The following is a 22,120-nucleotide window of genomic DNA, read 5'->3' as shown; positions in this document are numbered from 1 at the left end:
TCTCGATATGTCAATAGGCCATTACCAACACTCAGATCTAAACATGCTTGTACACGGTGGATTTTTATAGGGGGTGCTTTAATACATCAAATTATTGTATGTTTTGAGTCACGGATCCAAACGTACTTTTACTCTGCGGTTGTTGCACAACAGTGTCCTTGGACACTTAATCAACACCATACAAAATTCTATTGGCAATAGGCTCTATCTGACTGATCCATGGGTCCCTCCAAGGGTCTAGGCCCTAAATACCACCACGAGTCTTCCATAGTGCGATTGGAAGGCATCACTCCAACCGCTCATAGGGACAGTTGGGTTGATGACAAGCGAGTAATAACAGCGTACAGGTCAAGTGCCTTCGACTACCATTCAATCTGGTCAGTATTAATGCTACCTACGCAAACGCACAGCACACGCTCTTGAAACACTCTATCAATTAGGGTGAACATTTTTATTCTTTAACAAGCAAACGGGGTGCAGGGTTGCACAATTTTTATCATCACTTCCCTTTCAACTAAATAGGAAGGTTCAAGGGAAACAACATTCTTTGAACTAGAATATAATATTTTTTTCAAAGTACAAGTCCAACACACACTCACACACCCCCATATAGGTCTGTCATAATACATGCATAAACAAGATTGAAAACATAAACTCGCATAGCGAAGGTATACGCTTTGACCACTGAAATACCTCTAAAGATTTAATTCTGAGAAAATATGAGCATCCATGAGTCTAAGACTTAAATCCCAGGTTCCACCACAAAGATAGCTCAGTTCGCAACCAGAATAGAACTTATGGGGGTCATCTAAACTTCTTTCCGAGTAAGGGTGCCTGGCAACCGGGACCGATTCTGTTACCACGGAGCCAACACTTGTATTTTAGTTAGTAATCACCTCTTCTTGGAGGGATGTTAGTAATCACCTCTCCTTAGGTAATAAGATCCACTTGGAGGTGGAGGGGGAGGGTACACATATATCCAGCCTGCAAGGACAACAACAATAACTCAGACATGGCTAATGTAACTGCAAAACTTCAGAAAGATCCAGTGAGGATTTGCAAACATCAGGCACTTGATATGGCATCCAGGGTGTCGATCCAGACCTATCAAACAAAAACTGTTGGGGTGTCTACGCCCTACAGGCCTTGGAGTATGCACAATAATTTATTCAGTATGTGGAAACATTTGAATTGAAAAAAATCAATAATATCAAACCAATATCGGAAGGTCTTTTGCCAGAAAAACAGGACAAGGTTCGGGATTTTGCCTGGTTCTTGTTTCCTGAACATTGAGCATCAAATGCCTTCTAATCATGATATGATCATCATACATTCTAAAACGATTATTTTTTAAAACCATGTCAGTTTAGTAATTTTATCTTGTATATATAAGCGATGATTCATACTTTAAAACATGAGTCATTATATGCGCCCTAGTGATAATTCATATTAACTTTAACTAACCCTAACTGGAAATCAATATAGCAAATCAAGCAATAGAATCACCATGAGTAACAGGAGTTACCTGATAGCCAGCATGGCTTGTGTAATCAGAATAGATTGGGTGTGGAGCTGCTGTTTCTGCTCCAAGGAAGAAACAAAAAAATCAGATTGGGAACTAGTAAAAACTAGGAAATAAAGCAACTAATAGACATAAAACAATCTAACTTAAAAGGAAACTAATATACAGCTTATCTTAAACTTCCATATCTTTCAGTTCCTATCCTAACTTACGGGAAAATAATCAATGCAAACCACCCACTCGGTGGAATCTGAAAAAAAACCCAAAAAACCATATCTAAGTTATTAAAAATTCTGAAAGAAAATCACACAATCAGTGGGGTGACATAAATGCATATAAAATTTCGAGACCAAACTCAACTTAGTTTGTGAGATATGAAATTGACAAACCGTGAAGAAAAAGACAAAAATACAGCACAATAGCACATACACTGTTTTTTTTCTCTTTTTCTTCACTCTTTCTTCGCAATTTGTCGATTTCATATTTCACAAACTAAGTTGAGTTTGGTATTGATATTTTACATGCATGTATGTCACCCCCTCCTCTACTTGTGTGATTTTTTTCAGAAATTTTCTAGAACTTCTAGATATGGTTCTTTGGGGGGTTTCACGATTCCACCGAGTGGGCGGTTTGCATTGAATATTTTCCCCTAACTTTATGGGCAAGACAAGTCAACAACTCTGCAATACAGCCCTTCCTAATCCTCGCCAAGACCCACTGCTACTAGGTACATACCGCTACAATACCATAACATGGTTCACTACAGTTACATACCGCTACAATAACATAAAATTGTTCTTGTGTAATTCATTAGATACACTAAAAATATTAGAAGCGCATAACCCCCTGTATCTCACCTTAGATATAACCTGATGTATTAAGTTTCTCGCTGTTACAATCACGTATTGGTCCACCTAAGGTTTAATCAAAATACATGTGCTAGTAGAAAGCAAGCATGTACATTTTTTTTTAAAAAAAACATAATAATAGTTACCCCAACATTTATTGATTAGGGTTAAAAACTAGATACTGCAACTACCAAAAGAGGCATGGTTTGTCTTGGTGCTAAACTGTCATATTCACAAATATGGTATTTCATACACAATACATGAAAAACTGCGGCAGCCTTAAAATACTGTAACATTTAAACAGTAACGAGATGGTTTCAAGGTAAACTTGAATGTCGATGATTTCAGGCCTATTAATGTGTGCTTATTATAAATATTAACAAATGCCTAGCTAATGAAATATATAGTTTTCAATAGTGTACCTCTAGCATAAGGAAGAACATCTGTCTAATGGATATTGTACTGTGCACTTCTGTGAGAGCATAAATAAAACCAAAATTAATTTCAAGCTCAGCCAGATATAAACAGTACCAAATAAGTAACAACTTGCAAAAATTGAAAACTTTGCTGATCATACGCATGGGTGCTGTGAACTCGACTTGCAGGAGGAATGTATCCAGCATGAGGTTCCTGAAAAAGATTAATACAAAAGCAATTCATAGATGAAAATATGATAAATTGGTAGGTGAGAATAAGAATGTCAAGATCAAGAACTTTCAAGTAGTACCAGATCAGAGGAATGTGCTTTAGATCTTGAAGTTGCACGCACACTGGGGTAGGCTTGAGAGTTAGATGCATATCGAGGTTCTGCAGATTGCCCTGTACCCCTAGCATAACCATCAAGCTGTGTTGTGTTGGAAGGTCTTGTCAGAGCATCACCTGCACGTTCAAGTATAAGAAATAGTTCTAGTTCATCAAATAACTTATCAATGAAGAGAGAACATACAATTGTTCTGTGCTTTCTTTGACGGTCTTTCATTTATATAGGTCTTTCTGTTATTTCCAGCTTTCCTTTTCCTTTTGGAAGAGTTGGATGTTTGCATTACTTCTGCAGCACCTTGATAGGAGAGCCTGCTCTCATTAACGCTACCTGCAATTCACAAGTATAAGAAACAGTTTCGGTTCATCAAATTAGTTCAATGAACCATGAGAGAGAACCTACGTTTACTCCGGTTTTTCTTCAATGGTCGTTGGTTTACAGAGGTATTTATATTTTTTCTAACTGTCCTTTTCCCTTTAGAAGGGTTGGATGTTTGTAGTACTTCTGTAGTACCTTGAGAGGCTAGCTTGCTCTCATTACCTTTTGGCAGTTCATTTGGTGAACTCTTCTTCACGACGACCCCCTTTGTCTGAGAGGTTACTTCGCTCTTATTAAGTTTTGGCACTTTATGTGGTGACTTATTCTCAACAACCTCTGTGTCATCTTTTTTCTTCTTAGATGTGTTAGCATCTTCCGAAGTTGTACCATTATTAACCTTAATCCCACCTTTAGGCTGAGCAAGACTTGCAGACAACTAGGTAACGAAAGAGAACAGCCATGTCAGCAATCTAGCAAAAACAAATAAAGGACTCCAGAAAACAGAATTCAGAGTACCTTAAAGCCTCCCTCACCAATCTTTGCATTGTTTATTCCTTCCACACAAGCTATTGCACTCTTGCTGGATGAGAATTCAACAAAAGAAAAAGATTTCTTTTCTGTGTTGTTTGATATCTGGAAAAGGTTAACATTCTGAATCTTTCCATATCCGTCACAGCATTCTTCGATTTTCCCCTCATCCCAATAAAGAGGAACATGCTCCAAGTATACAGTTGTAACCTGCAAAGAATAGAGATCAGATCAGATTCAAAGAAATGATGTCACAACCTATGGACAAATTAAGTACTAAAAGATTGTCGAAAGTGCATCTCAATTGTTAAATGCAGGTCTGCATACCAAACGTAATATTTCATTTGGCTGGGGTATGCAGAAATTGCCTATTGTTCTGACATACCTTTCTAGGATTTCACAGACCAATATAAAAAAAAGCTTCTGGTTTTCCAGCGAAGGTCATTTGGCTAGCTAGGAATAAAATCACCTAATCTAAAAGTGGTTCAAATTAGTTCTTCATCCCCAATAACCAGTTGCCCAAAACGTAGTTAGCACGGTCAAAGGTCAATGACAACCCCAGATCTAAGTACTGGAGTTAGAGATCTGGATTGAGCACCTGCATCACAGAATTTATTGATCCTAAATCCGATATCCAGAATGAGAAAATGAACATAAATTCTGAAGACTATAGACAGAAGATAGTCCTTTCCAACATGCAGTACTTGAAGATTTTAAACATGGCAATGAACAGCCAATGGTTGATGAACTGTGCCATGCCATCCGTGTAGCAGTGCTTTAGAAAGCACACGGTGCTAGGCGGCCTGTGGGGTGGCTTAGAGCTTAATCACTGGTTAGTCTAGGCAGCGATTAGGCACTAGTCCGGCCGGTGGCACCTAGCGCCCAGGTGGCGTCTAGGCTGGCTAAACCAAAATTTGAAATAATAGGATCTGGTAGCTTCGAAAGCAGACAGGAAGCGTTGGTGGAAAGCACCTAGCACGTAGCACCCAGGTGTTGACTGGAGCTGCCAGGAAGACAACCACACAATTTAAAGGAGACGGAGAATGAGAGATGCGGCGACAAAAGAAAATTGAGTGGATTCTGAGCGACGAGGAAAATGGAGAAAATGGGCTAGAGGGGCCTCAGCGTGGTGAATAGAGGGATTTTTCCTTTCTTGAGCTCTTTGCGTATTGGATCTCAAGTGCCAATACACTATGTTGCTAGAAGTAAATAGGGCTGATTTTTAGTTTTTTTTTCTTTTGTCAAGGGGTAATAACGAATTAATAAAACAAGACAAATGAATGCATTACATCGTGATATAAATGTTCCAGCAATAGATAGTCGGGGAGATTGATCACTCGATCAAAAATGTTGCAGTCATTCGCTTATGTTCTCTAGTTCCAGTCAAGCGCACGCAGCAAAACAGAAAAGGTGTCATACATCTTGCAGGCGCTGGCAAACAAGAAGACTAGGGCTTCAGTGACAATGTTGCTCACCACTAGGAAGGCAGTGGAGCAAAGGGGCAGATGACAATGCAGAGCCACCGCACAAGAGGTGGTCCTCCATTTCACCAGTGTGCAAGAGGTATGCCACCTTCTCTTGTTCAATACACGCAAGACACCGATACAAGAAACTGAAGTGGGTCGGCTCCCTTCAAGTCCACGTCAGCTTGCAGGTCACACACACCAAGCTGGACGTATGGTTTTTGCCATGTTAGCAGGTCAACAGGGAAGTTTAGGGTGTTGTTTGACAGCTGATTAGAGTTGTGGGTGATTTACTGCAAACTTTGGAGTCATGGCGTAGTTTTTGACAATGCCCGTGACATGTGAGTTGGCTTTTAAAGTTTTCTCTATATTGTTGGAGCCATAATGCCACATTAAGCATTTCTTAGTTTATGTTTCATCCATCCAAATAAGAAGACAATCAGCTTCTGCTACTCATGGGAAGAAGATCATACTGAGCTTAAGGTATCCTTTTTACTACAAGTTTAAAGTATCAACTGAAAAAAAAAGAGGCGATTACCAATGTTTTTGGCACATTTATTGTGCTTAAGGTTGTAAACGATTCAGTTTCCACAAATGCACAACCAAAATTTATCTGTTTCCAAAAGTTCAAACAAACAAACCACCTAACAAACTGTACCCCACTAGTCTGAAAAAACAAGAGCCATAACCAGGACCTGCATATTATTAACTGCTATTTCTGACACAAGCTTTCATGAAACCTAGTTCATTACTAGTCTCAATGACTTCTGATATTAAAAGAATTAGAATATGTAATTAAAACAATATTGATACTCCACAAAAGATCTTAGAATATATTCAACTGGCAATGGATGTTTACCTCCATAAGAAACTCCTCATTAGATTTTGCAGGGGTTCGGGCAAAAGATACTTTCGCGCTTCTCTCAATGCCAAAAATAGCATCTGGTCTCATTAACCGATGAAATGCAGCTCTGGCATAGTAGTGAGAGGCAAATTCAAGAAAAGCAAACCCTCTGCTTCTTCCCTTTTTATCTGTGGGATAATTCATCTCAAGTTTTCCAATTCCTATACTTTTTAAGGTGTTCAGCACCTAAAAAAGAAAAAAAAATAAAACAAATGATAAAAGTTCTCCATATTGTGATCATTTAGAGAATTCTGAAACTATGTTCTCCTTTTATTTCATAAGAATGAAATAGTGAAGTATAAACTGTTCAGTATGAATAGAAGATTAGCCAATCTAAACTTTCTAGGAAATACAATTCAAGATAGAATTAAGTTCTTACTAAAAAATTGCCCCCTGGCTCAATTTAGTTTGTAAATGAACCTAGATATAACCTATTATTTAATCTTACTAATTTGCTCAATTTCGGGATTCAAGAATATATCTCATGTTTGTAATTGCAAGTAATGTTGTACATAATAAGTAATTTCTCCTACACTTTTACATCTAACATTACTCATTAACAATGGCTATATGTATCTATGTATTGTGAAATTTACATAAAACATTAGTGTTTCTAACATCTTTAGTGTATTAGAAGGAAAAATCAACTTTAAACCTTATTCCTTATAATAGATAGCTATTTCAGCCTTCCAATGGCTGCATTAAGCCATTAACTAACAATCATTTCAGCTATGTGCATTAAGCCATTAACTAACAATCATTTCAGCTCTATGTATTTGTTTAAACAAGGTAAGTTATAAGAAAACATTCAGCAGCAGCTCATAGTAGTTTATGACTCTTCATTAATGACTACAACCTACTTTTTGTTATTAATTAAAGATTTAAAATAGCACGATAGTTCAGACTTCAAATAACTATTATTTACTCGCTTGAACAAATTGAACAATTTAGCATACTTAGACTTACACCATGGAGATACCAAACAGAAAGACACAAATGAAGATTACTTGAATTTGTTTAAGTTCAGTATCTGCAGAAGCAGCCTAAATAAATACTTGGTAATAATGGAATATTTTCACTTTCAAATATATTCAAGATATAGCCTCTAGCAATTTGAAATGTCCAAAATGTCATACGAATTTCAAAGGATTATAAAAGGAAAAGTTTAGTGGAGATCAAGTAAAGTATGTTATATCATGCCTGATCTTTTGTCCATCTCTTGCAGATGTTTCCAAGGTAAAGGGTATTATTATCTTGACAAGCAGATACCCTGACCTTTTTTCCTTTGACCTGATGAACACAATATGCAAAACGTAATATGATTATTATGCATTAAGATATGACATACTAAAAGAACTATGCAAAGGGATTGTGTCAAAACCTCAATTCCCTCCTTAAATTCAGCAAGAGCCTTCTTTGCAGCTTCAATATTCACATAACCAACAAATCCAATGTCTTTGCTCTTTCCGTTTGATGAGTTTTTTATTATCCTTACGAATTTGATCTCCCCACATTGAGCAAAGACCATTGTAAAATCTACCTCAACACAGTCCTTAGGCAATTCGTCAACAAATATTTCAAGGTCTCCAGCAAGTTCACCGTCTTGCACAACACCACATCCACTTCCACCAGCATCGCCATCATTGCTCGATATGTCAGCAACTTTATCCTTATTGTTGTCGCCATGCTTACCATTACCTCCAAATCCTCCAGGTTTCTTTTTGAGTATTTAGTTCATGTCTGTAGTAAATATATGGAAAAAGTGACTCTTTTACCACCACCAAGTGGTTCGACAAATAAGGTAGGACACAGAAACACAACTATAAATGAGTGGGAACTTTCAAAGATTGACCTGGCAAGAAATATAAGCACTTATAGTGCTGACAGCTGAGCAATCAAAAAATATTTTAAATACAAAAATTGCGTAAATAGATCTTAATATTCATACTCATAAATATGAGTATACAGTACTGACCTCTTTTACTCTTTTCTCCTGTTATTTTAATAATTGATTCTAATAGATTAAAACTAGAATGAATACTCCAACTATGCAGAGACATGACCTCAAATAGCACTCAGTCTAAAAGGGTAACTGACAAAATTGAACAGAGATGAAACATTAAACTGCTGTATTTGCATCATCTAACAAAATATGCAACTAAGCGCGCACAATCTCATAATGTAGGCTAAACAAACTCTGATTTCTTATACAATGTACGTTAAGTTCCCATACACCCCATGTGAGGAACCGTCCAAATAGTATTCTAATTAATCATCAGGAGGATCATTATTCATAATTACAACCTCGACGATTAACCAGAATACCATTCCGGTAGTCCCGGCACGTGTTTTGTGCCCAGGATCGGAGCACATGCCTTCCAACTCAAATATCACAACACAGTTTAATAGAGAGCAAATAATTAAACTGGATTACCATTATTAAACATGCAACTGCTTCCACAATTTACAACAAAAGAGGAACAACAACAACTATGCAGCGGAAGAAAAACCTATACAACAAAAGAGTATGGAGCCGTATGCCCTTAGGCTCCATACCAAAAGCGCCGGAGTTCGGAGTAGAAGGTGCTACTCCTGCCCGCCACTCTGATCGGCAGGCACAAAGTAGCTGAACACTGCCTCTTCCTCGCCAACCTGCGAACCTGAAAGCAACTTAAGGGCAGCACCCCTTAGTACGAAGGTACTAGCAAGTCTTACACAGTATGAATATATATATTCTCGACTCCAAGGATCATGCATTTGAAGCTGTAGCAAGGATTAAGACATGTTTAAGTTCATTAAGCGGTAAGCAACCTAGACTCTAGGTGTAAGCAACTGACTTAACCAACCACCGACTCAAACCCTGCCAACCAACTGATCAGAACAGATATATGAACAACAAGTGTATAAAAGCAAACCATTCCCACCAAACCACCAACCACATACCGACCAAACCACCCCAATCCAACCATGCCACAACCCACATCGAAACTCTACGACCAAAACATGGTCGCTCGGTGGAGATAAGCGATAGCGATGCTCATGACCGAGAGCGCGGCAGTTCGAACTGATTATACACCCTGCAGGGGGATACTCCTGGACCCACACGACACAGGGACCATACGGCTTGTGCCACCCGCTAAGATGCACACAAGGGGGTACCCGTGACAACCTTTCCCAACCAGGCCCAACCATGTGGATCAACCATAGCTCGGCACGGCGGTATTAGAACTACTCCCCGAGCAAACTAATACCGCTAAAAGCCCGGACTCAAACCGGACTCACACCGTCTATGACGAGGCCCACATGACCACGTCTGCGAAGATAATCAGCTCGCCTACCATTATATCAGCATGTGGTGAGTAAGGTAAGTGCTAAAGCCGACTACACCGACGGTCGGTCCTTAACCGGTGCAAGCGGTCTACGGTGTCCGGGTTCCCTCCCCGAACTGCCTGAGGACTCCTCGTGAGCAGATGACACCCCTAACATCACCCACACCTCGTCTCAACTCACCACTCACCAAACCGACTCATCATCAACACAACCGTAAGTGTGAACAAGTAATAAGCCCTAGGCTCGCGACAACGGTGGACGCCGTCGTCGACTTCTACCGGAAATCCTAAGTACCACTAAGCATAGCGAACTATAATTAGACCTCGACGACACCACTAGGCTCCAAGGAATAACACATGACACGTGACCGAAATGGGAGAATGCATTGGCATAGGTTCTACCCAACTCGGTACCCGACACATGCAATGTATACATAAGCGTAGATAACATATTAGATTTTGAATTGACACGGTGCAATATGATAGATGCTTGCCTTGCTGCCCTGGATCAGAAAGGTGGGGCGCCTCACGATCGCCCACGGCCTCCGGGATCGACGGATCGGCGTTCACTATAGAGAGCAACGCGTGCAATGTAATGAGCATGTATGAAATGCGACCATATAAGAAAAATATGCTCCACAATACATGACAATATTTTTTCCAGATCGCACTGTGCAAGACAAGAGTTTTCCCAGTGGTCTCACAACTTTCAAACATGGCATTGACTATTTGTGCTTTAACTAAGCTGAAATACATTTAATCAATAAATAAATTCTCAGAACGTACTTAATGAGTTTCAACATTTTTAACATGTAGTTCATGTTCCTACGAAGCCAACGCAACTGGTCTCATGACGTTTGGAGTTCGTACGAATTAACTATGAATTTTACAAGCTACCAGCTTCCAGAAAAGCCTGATAACCGCCCTGCGACCACTGCTACAGTGCTCGGGGGTACCGGGGTGATCAGTACCCGGGAGTGCTCGGGATGAACCGTGCTCGGTTGCTCGGGGTGAACAGTACCCGGAAGTACTCGAGATGAACAGTGCTCGGGTGCTCGGTAAGCAGTACCCGGGAGTTCTCGGGATGAACAGTGCTCGGGTGCTCGGGGTAAACAGTATCCGGAGTGCTCGGGTAAACAGTACTCGGGTGCTACAGTAAATCAGCCTCGTGCAGTTCCAGAACATCAGCCATTACGAAGGGAAAAACTGGGCTAAACTAACCTGGAAGTCTCTCTAAATCAAAAGTAAAAATGCCTAAAAAGATGTACAGAGTCTAGACTTTGCTCAACCGCCTAGCAACATGATTCCTAACTCAAATCCACATAAATCCTCATTTGTTCCCAGACTGAAGAACTTTAAGAACTTTGCAACTTTAGTCCCAGATTTAAGATCTATCCAACCAAAATGAGCATACTTGCCATGGGAGCCTAGCAGACTCACCCAATGTCCTTTGCTGAGGTTGGTGACCGCCAGTTGAAGGAGGAAACGACGGAAAATGGCTTGGAGAAGAGAGGAAAAACTGCTGCTTCCTTGCTTCTCCCAAAGAACACCAAACAAGTTCAGAACCAGCTCGAATTCCTTCGGGGAAACTGAAAATGAATTGGATGGACGAGTAATCCTTGAGCTGGTGGTCACGTGAGTACCACATACTTACCTTGATCTTGCTCCCAGAGGTAGGGATCCAAAGGGGAAAAAGGGAGCCTAAGAGAGAGAGTGAGAGATAGCCAACTCCAACTTGCTTCCTCAAAAAGCCTTACCTGGTGGAGTGGGTGAGTAGTACGTATGGGCAAGTTTGAGGGGGAGAGAGAGTGTTGTTGCCCACCTATAGAGAGATATTTTCCACCCAAGTGGGCCCCATTTACCTAGAGGAAAAGTCCAGACTTGCTTCTAGCTCCTTTATTTCTCTTAGTTTCCTTCTCCCACCTCATTGATTCAAAGTGAGGTGCTCCAGTGACCCAAACTGGAACATGAAGGTGAAATTGCATGTTTTAGGATTAAAACACACAATTACGGATTTCAGGACGTGACAAACCTCCCCCCCTAAAAAGAATCTCGTCCCGAGATTCAGTACGAGTCGGGGAGAGAACGATGAGCACACTCATGTGAGAGATTCCAAATATGCCATATTACGACATCTTTCACAAGTCCTTAAAGAACTCAGGATACTCGGAGCAGAGCTTATCTTCCCACTCCCATGTCGCTTCGGCTTCTATATGGTTGCTCCATTGGACTTTCAGGAATTTGATAGAATGGCGTCGTGTCTTGCGCTCGGCTTCATCCAAGATACAAATTGGTCGCTCACAATATGTCAAATCCGGTTGCAACTCTTGGGGTGCAACATCAACGACTTCCGTCGGGACAAGGAGACACTTCTTCAATTGTGACACATGGAACACATTGTGTACGGCGGAGAGAGACGGAGGCAAGTCCAACTGGTACGCGACCTCTCCACGCCGAGCAAGAATCTGAAATGGGCCAACATACCGAGGCGCCAATTTGCCTCGGACTTGGAATCGACGAACGCCTTTGAGAGGTGAGACCTTCAGGTACACGTGATCCCCCACCTCAAATGTGAGCTCTCGGCGACGTAGATCCGCATAGCTCTTCTGCCTAGACTGGGCTGTGAGAATACTCTTGCGGATATTCTGGACATGGTCTTCTGCCTCCTTGACCAAATCCGGACCCAGAAAAGCCCGCTCACCGGATTCAGACCAATTCAGCGGCGTACGGCACCTCCGACCATAAATGGCCTCGAATGGCGCCATCTCAATACTAGCCTGGAAACTGTTGTTATACGAAAATTCCGCGAACGGCAGGCATATGTCCCACTTCTTCCCATAAGTGAGCACACAAGCACGGAGCATATCTTCGAGAATCTGATTTACCCTCTCCGTCTGACCATCCGTCTGCGGGTGATATGCCGTGCTGTGGAACAACTCGGTTTCCATAGCCTCCTGGAAATTTCTCCAGAAATGAGAAGTAAACTGTGTACCCCGATCAGAAACGATCTTCTTCGGCACTCCATGGAGACAAACAATTCTAGTGAGGTACAACTCCGCATACTGCTTAGCAGAATAAGTGGTCCTGACAGGAAGGAAATGCGCGGACTTTGTCAACCGGTCCACGATGACCCAAATAGAGTCATACCCACTCGAAGTCTTCGGTAAGCCGGTAATGAAATCCATCCCAACTTCTTCCCACTTCCAAGATGGAATGGGCAAAGGCTGGAGTGTGCCGGCAGGCTTGATGTGTTCAGCCTTCACCCTTCGGCAGACGTCGCACTCAGACACATACCTAGCAATCTCCCGCTTCATGCGAGTCCACCAGAAACGGGGTTTCAAATCCTGATACATCTTCGTACTGCCAGGGTGAATGGACAGCAACGAAGCATGAGCCTCATCAAGGATCTTCTTCCTCAGCGTCTCGACCCTCGGAACCACTAGACGGTCCCCAAACCAGATAACGCCTTGATCATCCTCAGTAAAGCACAAGGCCTGCCCGATCTTCCTCTTCTCTCGAATTCGGGCCATACCCTTATCATCCCTCTGTGCAGCCTTAATCTCATCAATGAGCGTGGACTTGATTTCGAGATTGGCAATAAAACCATCCGGCACCATATCAAGCCCAAGACGCCGGAAATCATCACATAACGTGGAATCCATCGGCGAGGCTATAAGACAGTGACAATGAGCCCTTCGACTCAAAGCATCGGCGACCACATTCACCTTGCCAGGATGGTAGTGAACCTCCAGTTCGTAGTCTTTGATCAACTCAAGCCACCTGCGCTGCCTCATGTTCAAATCTGACTGCGTGAAGATGTACTTCAGGCTCTTGTGATCCGTGTAGATACGGCACAAGTTGCCCATCAAGTAGTGGCGCCACATCTTCAGAGCGTGCACGACAGCTGCAAGTTCAAGATCATGTGTCGGATAGTTCTCCTCATGACGCTTCAGCTGTCAGGATGCATATGCAACGACTCGGTCCTCCTGCATCAAAACACAGCCGAGACCGATGCCGGACGCGTCGCAATACACATCAAACCCTCTGGTCACATCAGGCTGAGCAAGCACTAGAGCGGTCGTGAGCAGCTTCTTCAATGTCTGGAAGGCAGACTCACAGGCATCTGACCACTCAAACACACTGCCTTGCCTCAACAACTCAGTCATCGGCTTCGCAACCTTGGAGAAGTTCTCGATGAACCGGCGGTAATAGCCTGCAAGTCCAAGAAAACTCCGGATCTCAGTGACATTCTGGGGCTGAACCCAGTCGAGCACATCCTGCACCTTGCTCGGGTCAACTGCCACCTCGTTCTCTGATAGAACATGTCCCAGAAAAGCCACCTCCCTGAGCCAGAACTCACACTTGCTGAACTTGGCATACAGCTGATGCTCTCGGAGCCTGCCCAGAACAATACGGAGGTGCCCAATGTGCTCTTGTTCAGTCTTGGAGTATATCAGAATGTCGTCGATGAAAACAATGACAAACTTGTCCAACTCCTCCATGAATACCGAGTTCATGAGGTACATAAAGAAAGCCGGCGCATTAGTCAAGCCAAACGACATAACGGTGAACTCATACAAGCCGTATCTAGTAGAGAACGCTGTCTTTGGAATATCCTCTGGTCGGACCTTGATCTGGTGATAGCCCAGCCTCAAGTCAATCTTTGAGAAGACTCGGGCTCCAGTCAACTGATCAAACAAGATGTCAATCCTAGGAAGCGGATACACATTCTTCACCGTGACTGCATTCAGCGGACGGTAATCAACACACATCCGGAGAGTGTCGTCCTTCTTCTTCACGAATAGAGCCGAGCATCCCCAAGGTGAGGAACTAGGACGAATGAAACCCTTCGCCAGCAACTCCTGGATCTGCTTCTTCAGCTTAACTAGCTCAACTGGCGACATCTTATACATCTTCTTCGAAACCGAGGCCGCACCGGGCACGAGATCAATAGAGAACTCCACTGCCCTACCAGGCGGCATTCCAGGCAACTCATCCGGAAAGACATCCGGAAATTCCCACACCACAGGAATGGTCTCCATAACCCTGGTGGGGACAGCCTTTACGGCGAACAGGCAGGATTTGACATCCTCTAGCTTTAACTGGACCCGAGTACCTGACAGACCATTGAGGGTGACGGTCCGCCGAGCACAGTCCAACACAGCCTTGTTCTTGGAGAGCCAATTCATTCCCAGAATAACATCAATTCCCTTCGAGTTCATCACTAACAGATTGACAAAGAAGGGAACTCCGTTGACAATTACCGCCGCTTTATTCACACACTGGTTGATTAAAACTTTGGCCCCTGGGGCGTCTATAAGGTACGGCGTGTGGGTAGCACTGACTCTCAACCCACTTTTCCAAACATAATCCGAAGATATAAAGGAGTGAGAGGCTCCTGAATCAAACAAAACCACTGCAGAAAAGATGTCAGAGTTGAAACTCATATCCAACGTACCCATTAGGACGGTGTCACCCTCCTGAACCTCGTCGGCGGTAGTGTGGCGAGCTCGACCACGCTTGGGAACGTGAGTCGCCTGCGAAGACTGCGGTGCTGACTGAGCCGGCGGTGGTCGCGGGGCACTCACCGCGGCTCCCGGCCTCGGATACGGGCACTCCCTCGAGAAATGGCCGACACGGCCGCAGTTGAAGCACGGACCGCCTGAGCCACCGGTCACGCTCACTTGGGAGCCGGCTGGTCGTGCAGCCTGCCCCTGTGGAGCGGAGAACGCAGGACGTGGTACAAACCACATCGGTCGTGGGTAGCCAGCCGACGGCACCTGAGACTATGGAGGCTGACTCTCAGAGCGGGCGCGTTGCGAGCTCCCGCCCACAGAAGACGAGGAACCCCTCTTCCGCCTCTTCTCCTCTTGGTGGCTCTTATACTTGAGCTCCACCGTGATCGACGTGCTCACCAACTCGTTGAAGTCGGCGAACTTATGCGCGGACAACCGGTCCTGCATCTTCGAGTTCAGGCCATTCACGAAGCGGCGCTGCCTGCGCGCATCCGTGCTGACCTCCTCGGTAGCGTATTGTGCAAGGTGGTTGAACACCTGCACGTACTCCATCACCGCCCGACCTCCTTGCTTGAGGTCCTCAAACTCCCGCCTCTTAGCCTCCATGAGGCCACTCGGTATGTGAAACGAGCGGAAGGCCTCGCGAAACTCCGCCCATGACACGCGGTGATAGGCGGGATGCATGGCCAGAAAGCCGGACCACCACGCACCCGCCGGGACCTGAAGCTGATGGGCGGTGAAGAGCGCCTTCTCGTGATCCTTACAGCGAAGAAGGGCGAGCTTCTGCTCGATCGTCCGGAGCCAATGATCAGCATCCAGAGGATCCTCAGCTCGCGAGAAGACCGGCGGCTGAGTCCACAAAAAGTCCGAGAAGTCGTCTCGGCGCACGGCCCCACCTCCTCCATGAGGAGCCGCGTTGCGCACGAGAGCCTCCAGGAGCGCTTGGTTCGTCTGGAGGAGAGCGTGATTCGCTTGGCGGTTCTGCTTGATTTGCATGAGCACATCCGCTATGATCGGCGGTGGAGGAGGGTTGTTCTGACCGGAACCCTCCGGAACCTCCCCACCACGCCGAGTGACAACCATTCTGAAATGTAAAACTAAAAGGGGAAACGTCAAATTCCGACTCAGCACAATGCATTCGCCGGATATATTGTTAGAATCCCGTAATACCTGTATAAATATGAATGCATGCATGAATGCCATGAAATGATGCATGCTCGAACCTAGCTACCGCTTCTTTCTCAAAATAAGAACCGCACCTGCAAGCATCAAAATCACAGGCAGTTTATAACATCCAGAACGTACCCTTCGCGCTAGAAAGAGTAAGAGCGCGAACGGCCCTTGTACCACATGCCGTACAAGCGACAATCCATACGTCGACAATGACGTATTCACTTCCCGTAGACCCTACGGAACATCTCGTGTAAACGCCACACGAGTAGATGACCATGTCTCCCATCGCATGGTGGATGTTCATACGCTATTGCTAGCGTATTCACTTCCCGTACGGATCACCGTACGGAACATGCCGGGCCCCTGCCTCGCATCCGGCTGAGCCCTCAGTGATTAACCGCCATCGAGCGTCGTACCTTACCTTCCGACGATGCAAAGCCGAAGATGCAATGCTCAACATGAATCAATGCAGGGTCGAAAGCAAAATAATGTGGTATAAGACATATAAACGTCACTCATAATACGCATTTTAACTTAGGGGCATAAACAATAGCAGTTTAATACATATTAGACATGAAGAGGCATAAACATAAATTATGGGTTGTTTAGGTGAAGTTGTCGACTTACTAAACAACGCACTAATTATGTTTAGGCTACTAAATTAAACCAGGCTCTGATACCAAGCTGTGAGGAACCGTCCAAATAGTATTCTAATTAATCATCAGGAGGATCATTATTCATAATCACAACCTCGACGATTAACCAGAATACCATTCCAGTAGTCCCGGCACGTGTTTTGTGCCCAGGATCGGAACACATGCCTTCCAACTCAAATATCACAACACAGTTTAATAGAGAGCAAATAATTAAACTGGATTACCATTATTAAACATGCAACTGCTTCCACAATTTACAACAAAAGAGGAACAACAACAACTATGCAGCGGAAGAAAAACCTATACAACAAAAGAGTATGGAGCCGTATGCCCTTAGGCTCCATACCAAAAGCGCCGGAGTTCGGAGTAGAAGGTGCTACTCCTGCCCGCCACTCTGATCGGCAGGCACAAAGTAGCTGAACACTGCCTCTTCCTCGCCAACCTGCGAACCTGAAAGCAACTTAAGGGCAGCACCCCTTAGTACGAAGGTACTAGCAAGTCTTACACAGTATGAGTATATATATTCTCGACTCCAAGGATCATGCATTTGAAGCTGTAGCAAGGATTAAGACATGTTTAAGTTCATTAAGCGGTAAGCAACCTAGACTCTAGGTGTAAGCAACTGACTTAACCAACCACCGACTCAAACCCTGCCAACCAACTGATCAGAACAGATATATGAACAACAAGTGTATAAAAGCAAACCATTCCCACCAAACCACCAACCACATACCGATCAAACCACCCCAATCCAACCATGCCACAACCCACATCGAAACTCTACGACCAAAACATGGTCGCTCGGTGGAGATAAGCGATAGCGATGCTCATGACCGAGAGCGCGGCAGTTCGAACTGATTATACACCCTGCAGAGGGATACTCCTGGACCCACACGACACAGGGACCATACGGCTTGTGCCACCCGCTAAGATGCACACAAGGGGGTACCCGTGACAACCTTTCCCAACCAGGCCCAACCATGTGGATCAACCATAGCTCGGCACGGCGGTATTAGAACTACTCCCCGAGCAAACTAATACCGCTAAAAGCCCGGACTCAAACCGGACTCACACCGTCTATGACGAGACCCACATGACCACGTCTGCGAAGGTAATCAGCTCGCCTACCATTATATCAGCATGTGGTGAGTAAGGTAAGTGCTAAAGCCGACTACACCGACGGTCGGTCCTTAACCGGTGCAAGCGGTCTACGGTGTCCGGGTTCCCTCCCCGAACTGCCTGAGGACTCCTCGTGAGCAGATGACACCCCTAACACCACCCACACCTCGTCTCAACTCACCACTCACCAAACCGACTCATCATCAACACAACCGTAAGTGTGAACAAGTAATAAGCCCTAGGCTCGCGACAACGGTGGACGCCGTCGTCGACTTCTACCGGAAAGCCTAAGTACCACTAAGCATAGCGAACTATAATTAGACCTCGACGACACCACTAGGCTCCAAGGAATAACACATGACACGTGACCAAAATGGAGAATGCATTGGCATAGGTTCTACCCAACTCGGTACCCGACACATGCAATGTATACATAAGCGTAGATAACATATTAGATTTTGAATTGACACGGTGCAATATGATAGATGCTTGCCTTGCTGCCCTGGATCAGAAAGGTGGGGCGCCTCACGATCGCCCACGGCCTCCGGGATCGACGGATCGGCGTTCACTATAGAGAGCAACGCGTGCAATGTAATGAGCATGTATGAAATGCGACCATATAAGAAAAATATGCTCCACAATACATGACAATATTTTTCCCAGATCGCACTGTGCAAGACAAGAGTTTTCCCAGTGGTCTCACAACTTTCGAACATGGCATTGACTATTTGTGCTTTAACTAAGCTGAAATACATTTAATCAATAAATAAATTCTCAGAACGTACTTAATGAGTTTCAACATTTTTAACATGTAGTTCATGTTCCTACGAAGCCAACGCAACTGGTCTCATGAAGTTTGGAGTTCGTACGAATTAACTATAAATTTTACAAGCTACCAGCTTCCAGGAAAACCTGATAACCGCCCTGCGACCACTGCTACAGTGCTCGGGGGTACCGGGGTGATCAGTACCCGGGAGTGCTCGGTTGCTCGGGGTGAACAGTATCCGGGAGTACTCGAGATGAACAGTACTCGGGTGCTCGGCAAACAGTACCCGGGAGTTCTCGGGATGAACAGTGCTCGGGTGCGCAGGGTGAACAGTATCCGTAGTGATGAACAGTGAACTTACCCTGGAGTGCTCGGATGAACAGTCTCGGGTGCTACAGTAAATCAGCCTCGTGCAGCTCCAGAACAGCAGCCATTACGAAGGGAAAAACTGGGCTAAACTAACCTGGAAGTCTCTCTAAATCAAAAGTAAAAATGCCTAAAAGGATGTACAAAGTCTAGACTTTGCTCAACCGCCTAGCAACATGATTCCTAACTCAAATCCACATAAATCCTCATTTGTTCCCAGACTGAAGAACTTTAAGAACTTTGCAACCTTAGTCCCAGATTCAAGATCTATCCAACCAAAATGAGCATACTTGCCATGGGAGCCTAGCAGACTCACCCAATGTCCTTTGCTGAGGTTGGTGACCGCCAGTTGAAGGAGGAAACGACGGAAAATGGCTTGGAGAAGAGAGGAAAAACTGCTGCTTCCTTGCTTCTCCCAAAGAACACCAAACAAGTTCAGAACCAGCTCGAATTCCTTCGGGGAAACTGAAAATAAATTGGATGGACGAGTAATCCTTGAGCTGGTGGTCACGTGAGTACCACATACTTACCTTGATCTTGCTCCCAGAGGTAGGGATCCAAAGGGGAAAAAGGGAGCCTAAGAGAGAGAGTGAGAGACAGCCAACTCCAACTTGCTTCCTCAAAAAGCCTTACTTGGTGGAGTGGGTGAGTAGTACGTATGGGCAAGTTTAAGGGGGAGAGAGAGTGTTGTTGCCCACCTATAGAGAGATATTTTCCACCCAAGTGGGCCTCATTTACCTAGAGGAAAAGTCCAGACTTGCTTCTAGCTCCTTTATTTCTCTTAGTTTCCTTCTCCCACCTCATTGATTCAAAGTGAGGTGCTCCAGTGACCCAAACTGGAACATGAAGGTGAAATTGCATGTTTTAGGATTAAAACACACAATTACGGATTTCAGGACGTGACACCCCACCCCACCGCACATAGCACCTAAACCCTTGCGCTCACAGCAATGAACACATAGCATCTAGTGGGAACGCAGTGGCAAACAAGAGAGACTATAACCATTACAGCTAAAACTTAGTATTAGAGTGCATATTCAAATGGCATAGACTCTACATACCGTATACTGCTGAGCCTCTAACCAAGCCCTTTGTGGTATCCTTCGCCATCCCCTCGCCTTCCTCCGCACTCTCTTCCACCTCCTCGGGTTCCTCCTCCAACGCCGCCTCCTCGGAATCCTCATCCACCTCACTGGGCTCTTCCTTCTTCTCCTTGTCCTTGGACTCTTCAGGTTTGTCCTTCTCCTCCTCTGCCTCCCCGGGCTTCACCACCACCAGTGGCACTATCACGATCTCCTCATCACCGCCCCCATTAACCGCCGCTTCCGGTCCATTCACAGCCTCCTCCTCCTCCGCCCTCACATTCGCCTCACCTTCCTTCGCTTCCTCGAGGTCCTCTTCCGCCTCCTCATCGGGATCCTCCTCCACACCGTCCTCAGACTCCACCCCCGTGGCCTCCTCAAAATCTTCCTCCACCTCCGGCTCCACCTCATGGGGTTCCTCAACTGTAGTCACCGCCGTAGCCACAGGCGCAACCTCCACCTCCATCGCCTTGGCCTCAACGCCCTCTTCAACTGCAGTCCCAGCACCAGCCTCTACCGCCTCCTCCCGGGTCTCTCCCTCAGTCACGGTGAGCGTCCGTGAGCTCCCATCGTCGGCGGCGGATGGGGTAATCCGTTCTTGTGGCGTGGGGAAGCTAGGGTTTCTGATTCAGCGGGGAGGATGAGGAATTGGAGATAGAAAGGAGAGGAGAAGGGGTTTCGGGATGAATTTTTTTTTCTGGCAATTAAGGATCTGTTTGTTTCAGCTTCGGATTGTGGCTTTCAGCTTTTACAATCCGAAGCTGAAACAAACAGACAGCTTTTGGTTATAGTTTTTTAAAATCTGCTGGTTGGATTATGGGAATCTGAGAAGCTGGTTTTTCTCAGCTTTTGATAGATTGTGAAAATCTATTTTACTAAACTGTCCATCAAATTTTTTTATAATCTACAATCTAAAAGCTTTTCACAATCCAGCTTTTTACAATCCATCTTTTCATAATCCAACTTCTATAAGCTGCTTTTTAGAATCTACAGCTGAAACAAACAGGCCCTAAGCCTCAGATGTTCGATGACAGCTGACATTTTTACAGCACAATATAAAGCAACAAAACTCTGTTAGGTACTTAAAATATTTTTAAAAACACTAATATAATTTGTAGATACACATACACATTCATATCACCGTATACATGTACTCATGCAATATCTATTAAAGATCAAAGATACAAAGCTTGAAGATCAGATTGGATCTCTGATGGGTTTGGTACAACTAACTCCACTAATCATCCAAACCAATACTTTGTTCTCATCTTTACTACTTAAAAAATACGAAATGGTTCCTGAAGCCTTTCTATACCCACGAAATGGTTCCTGAAGCCTTTCTGTACCCTCATGCGTTCTGCCTCCACTCTTCTCCCGATTTTGCCCTCGCTCTGCTCTGCTGCCCCTGACCCCGATCAGCCCCGGCTCTACTTCCCTGTCTCTCCCCGATTCAATCGTAGCTCTCTTCTCTCGCAGTTGCGTTCGCGCCCTTCCTCCCCGCACCGCCTCCCTCGGCCACCATGGCTGCCTGCTCCTCCCTTCCTCCCCGTGCTGCCTCCCCCAACCACGCCCCTGCACGCCTCCACCTTACCGCCTGCCACGTCGACACACTCCTCCCCTCCTCCGCCATCTCATCCTCCTCCAATCGATGCGCTCGATCTGGTTATGCCGCTCGATCTGGCCATGCCAAATTCGCTCGATCTGAAGGGTGGCATTGCTCATCCAGATCTATGTGGCTGAGAGAGAAAGAGAGATGAGGTGGCACTGTCC

General features: G+C 44.8%; 1 protein-coding gene across 1 annotated transcript; it reads right to left on the bottom strand.

Annotated features, from left to right (window-relative positions):
- Positions 1-650: 650 nt before the first annotated feature.
- On the bottom strand, positions 651-20,816 carry LOC133907208 (heterogeneous nuclear ribonucleoprotein Q-like). The gene is made up of 11 exons (XM_062349221.1): positions 20,352-20,816; positions 7,725-8,060; positions 7,544-7,633; positions 3,965-4,186; positions 3,533-3,884; positions 3,317-3,460; positions 3,098-3,249; positions 2,948-3,000; positions 2,793-2,842; positions 1,526-1,581; positions 651-984 (listed from the first exon to the last, which is right to left on the bottom strand). The coding sequence occupies exons 1-9, from the start codon at positions 20,814-20,816 to the stop codon at positions 2,818-2,820; spliced, it is 1,839 nt and encodes a 612-aa protein (XP_062205205.1). The 3' UTR covers positions 651-984; positions 1,526-1,581; positions 2,793-2,817.
- Positions 20,817-22,120: the final 1,304 nt, after the last annotated feature.

The sequence above is a fragment of the Phragmites australis genome, chromosome 24 (assembly GCF_958298935.1).
Source record: "Phragmites australis chromosome 24, lpPhrAust1.1, whole genome shotgun sequence".
In the NCBI taxonomy this organism is placed as follows: Eukaryota; Viridiplantae; Streptophyta; class Magnoliopsida; order Poales; family Poaceae; genus Phragmites; species Phragmites australis.
This window is presented reverse-complemented; position numbering and strand designations above follow the sequence as displayed.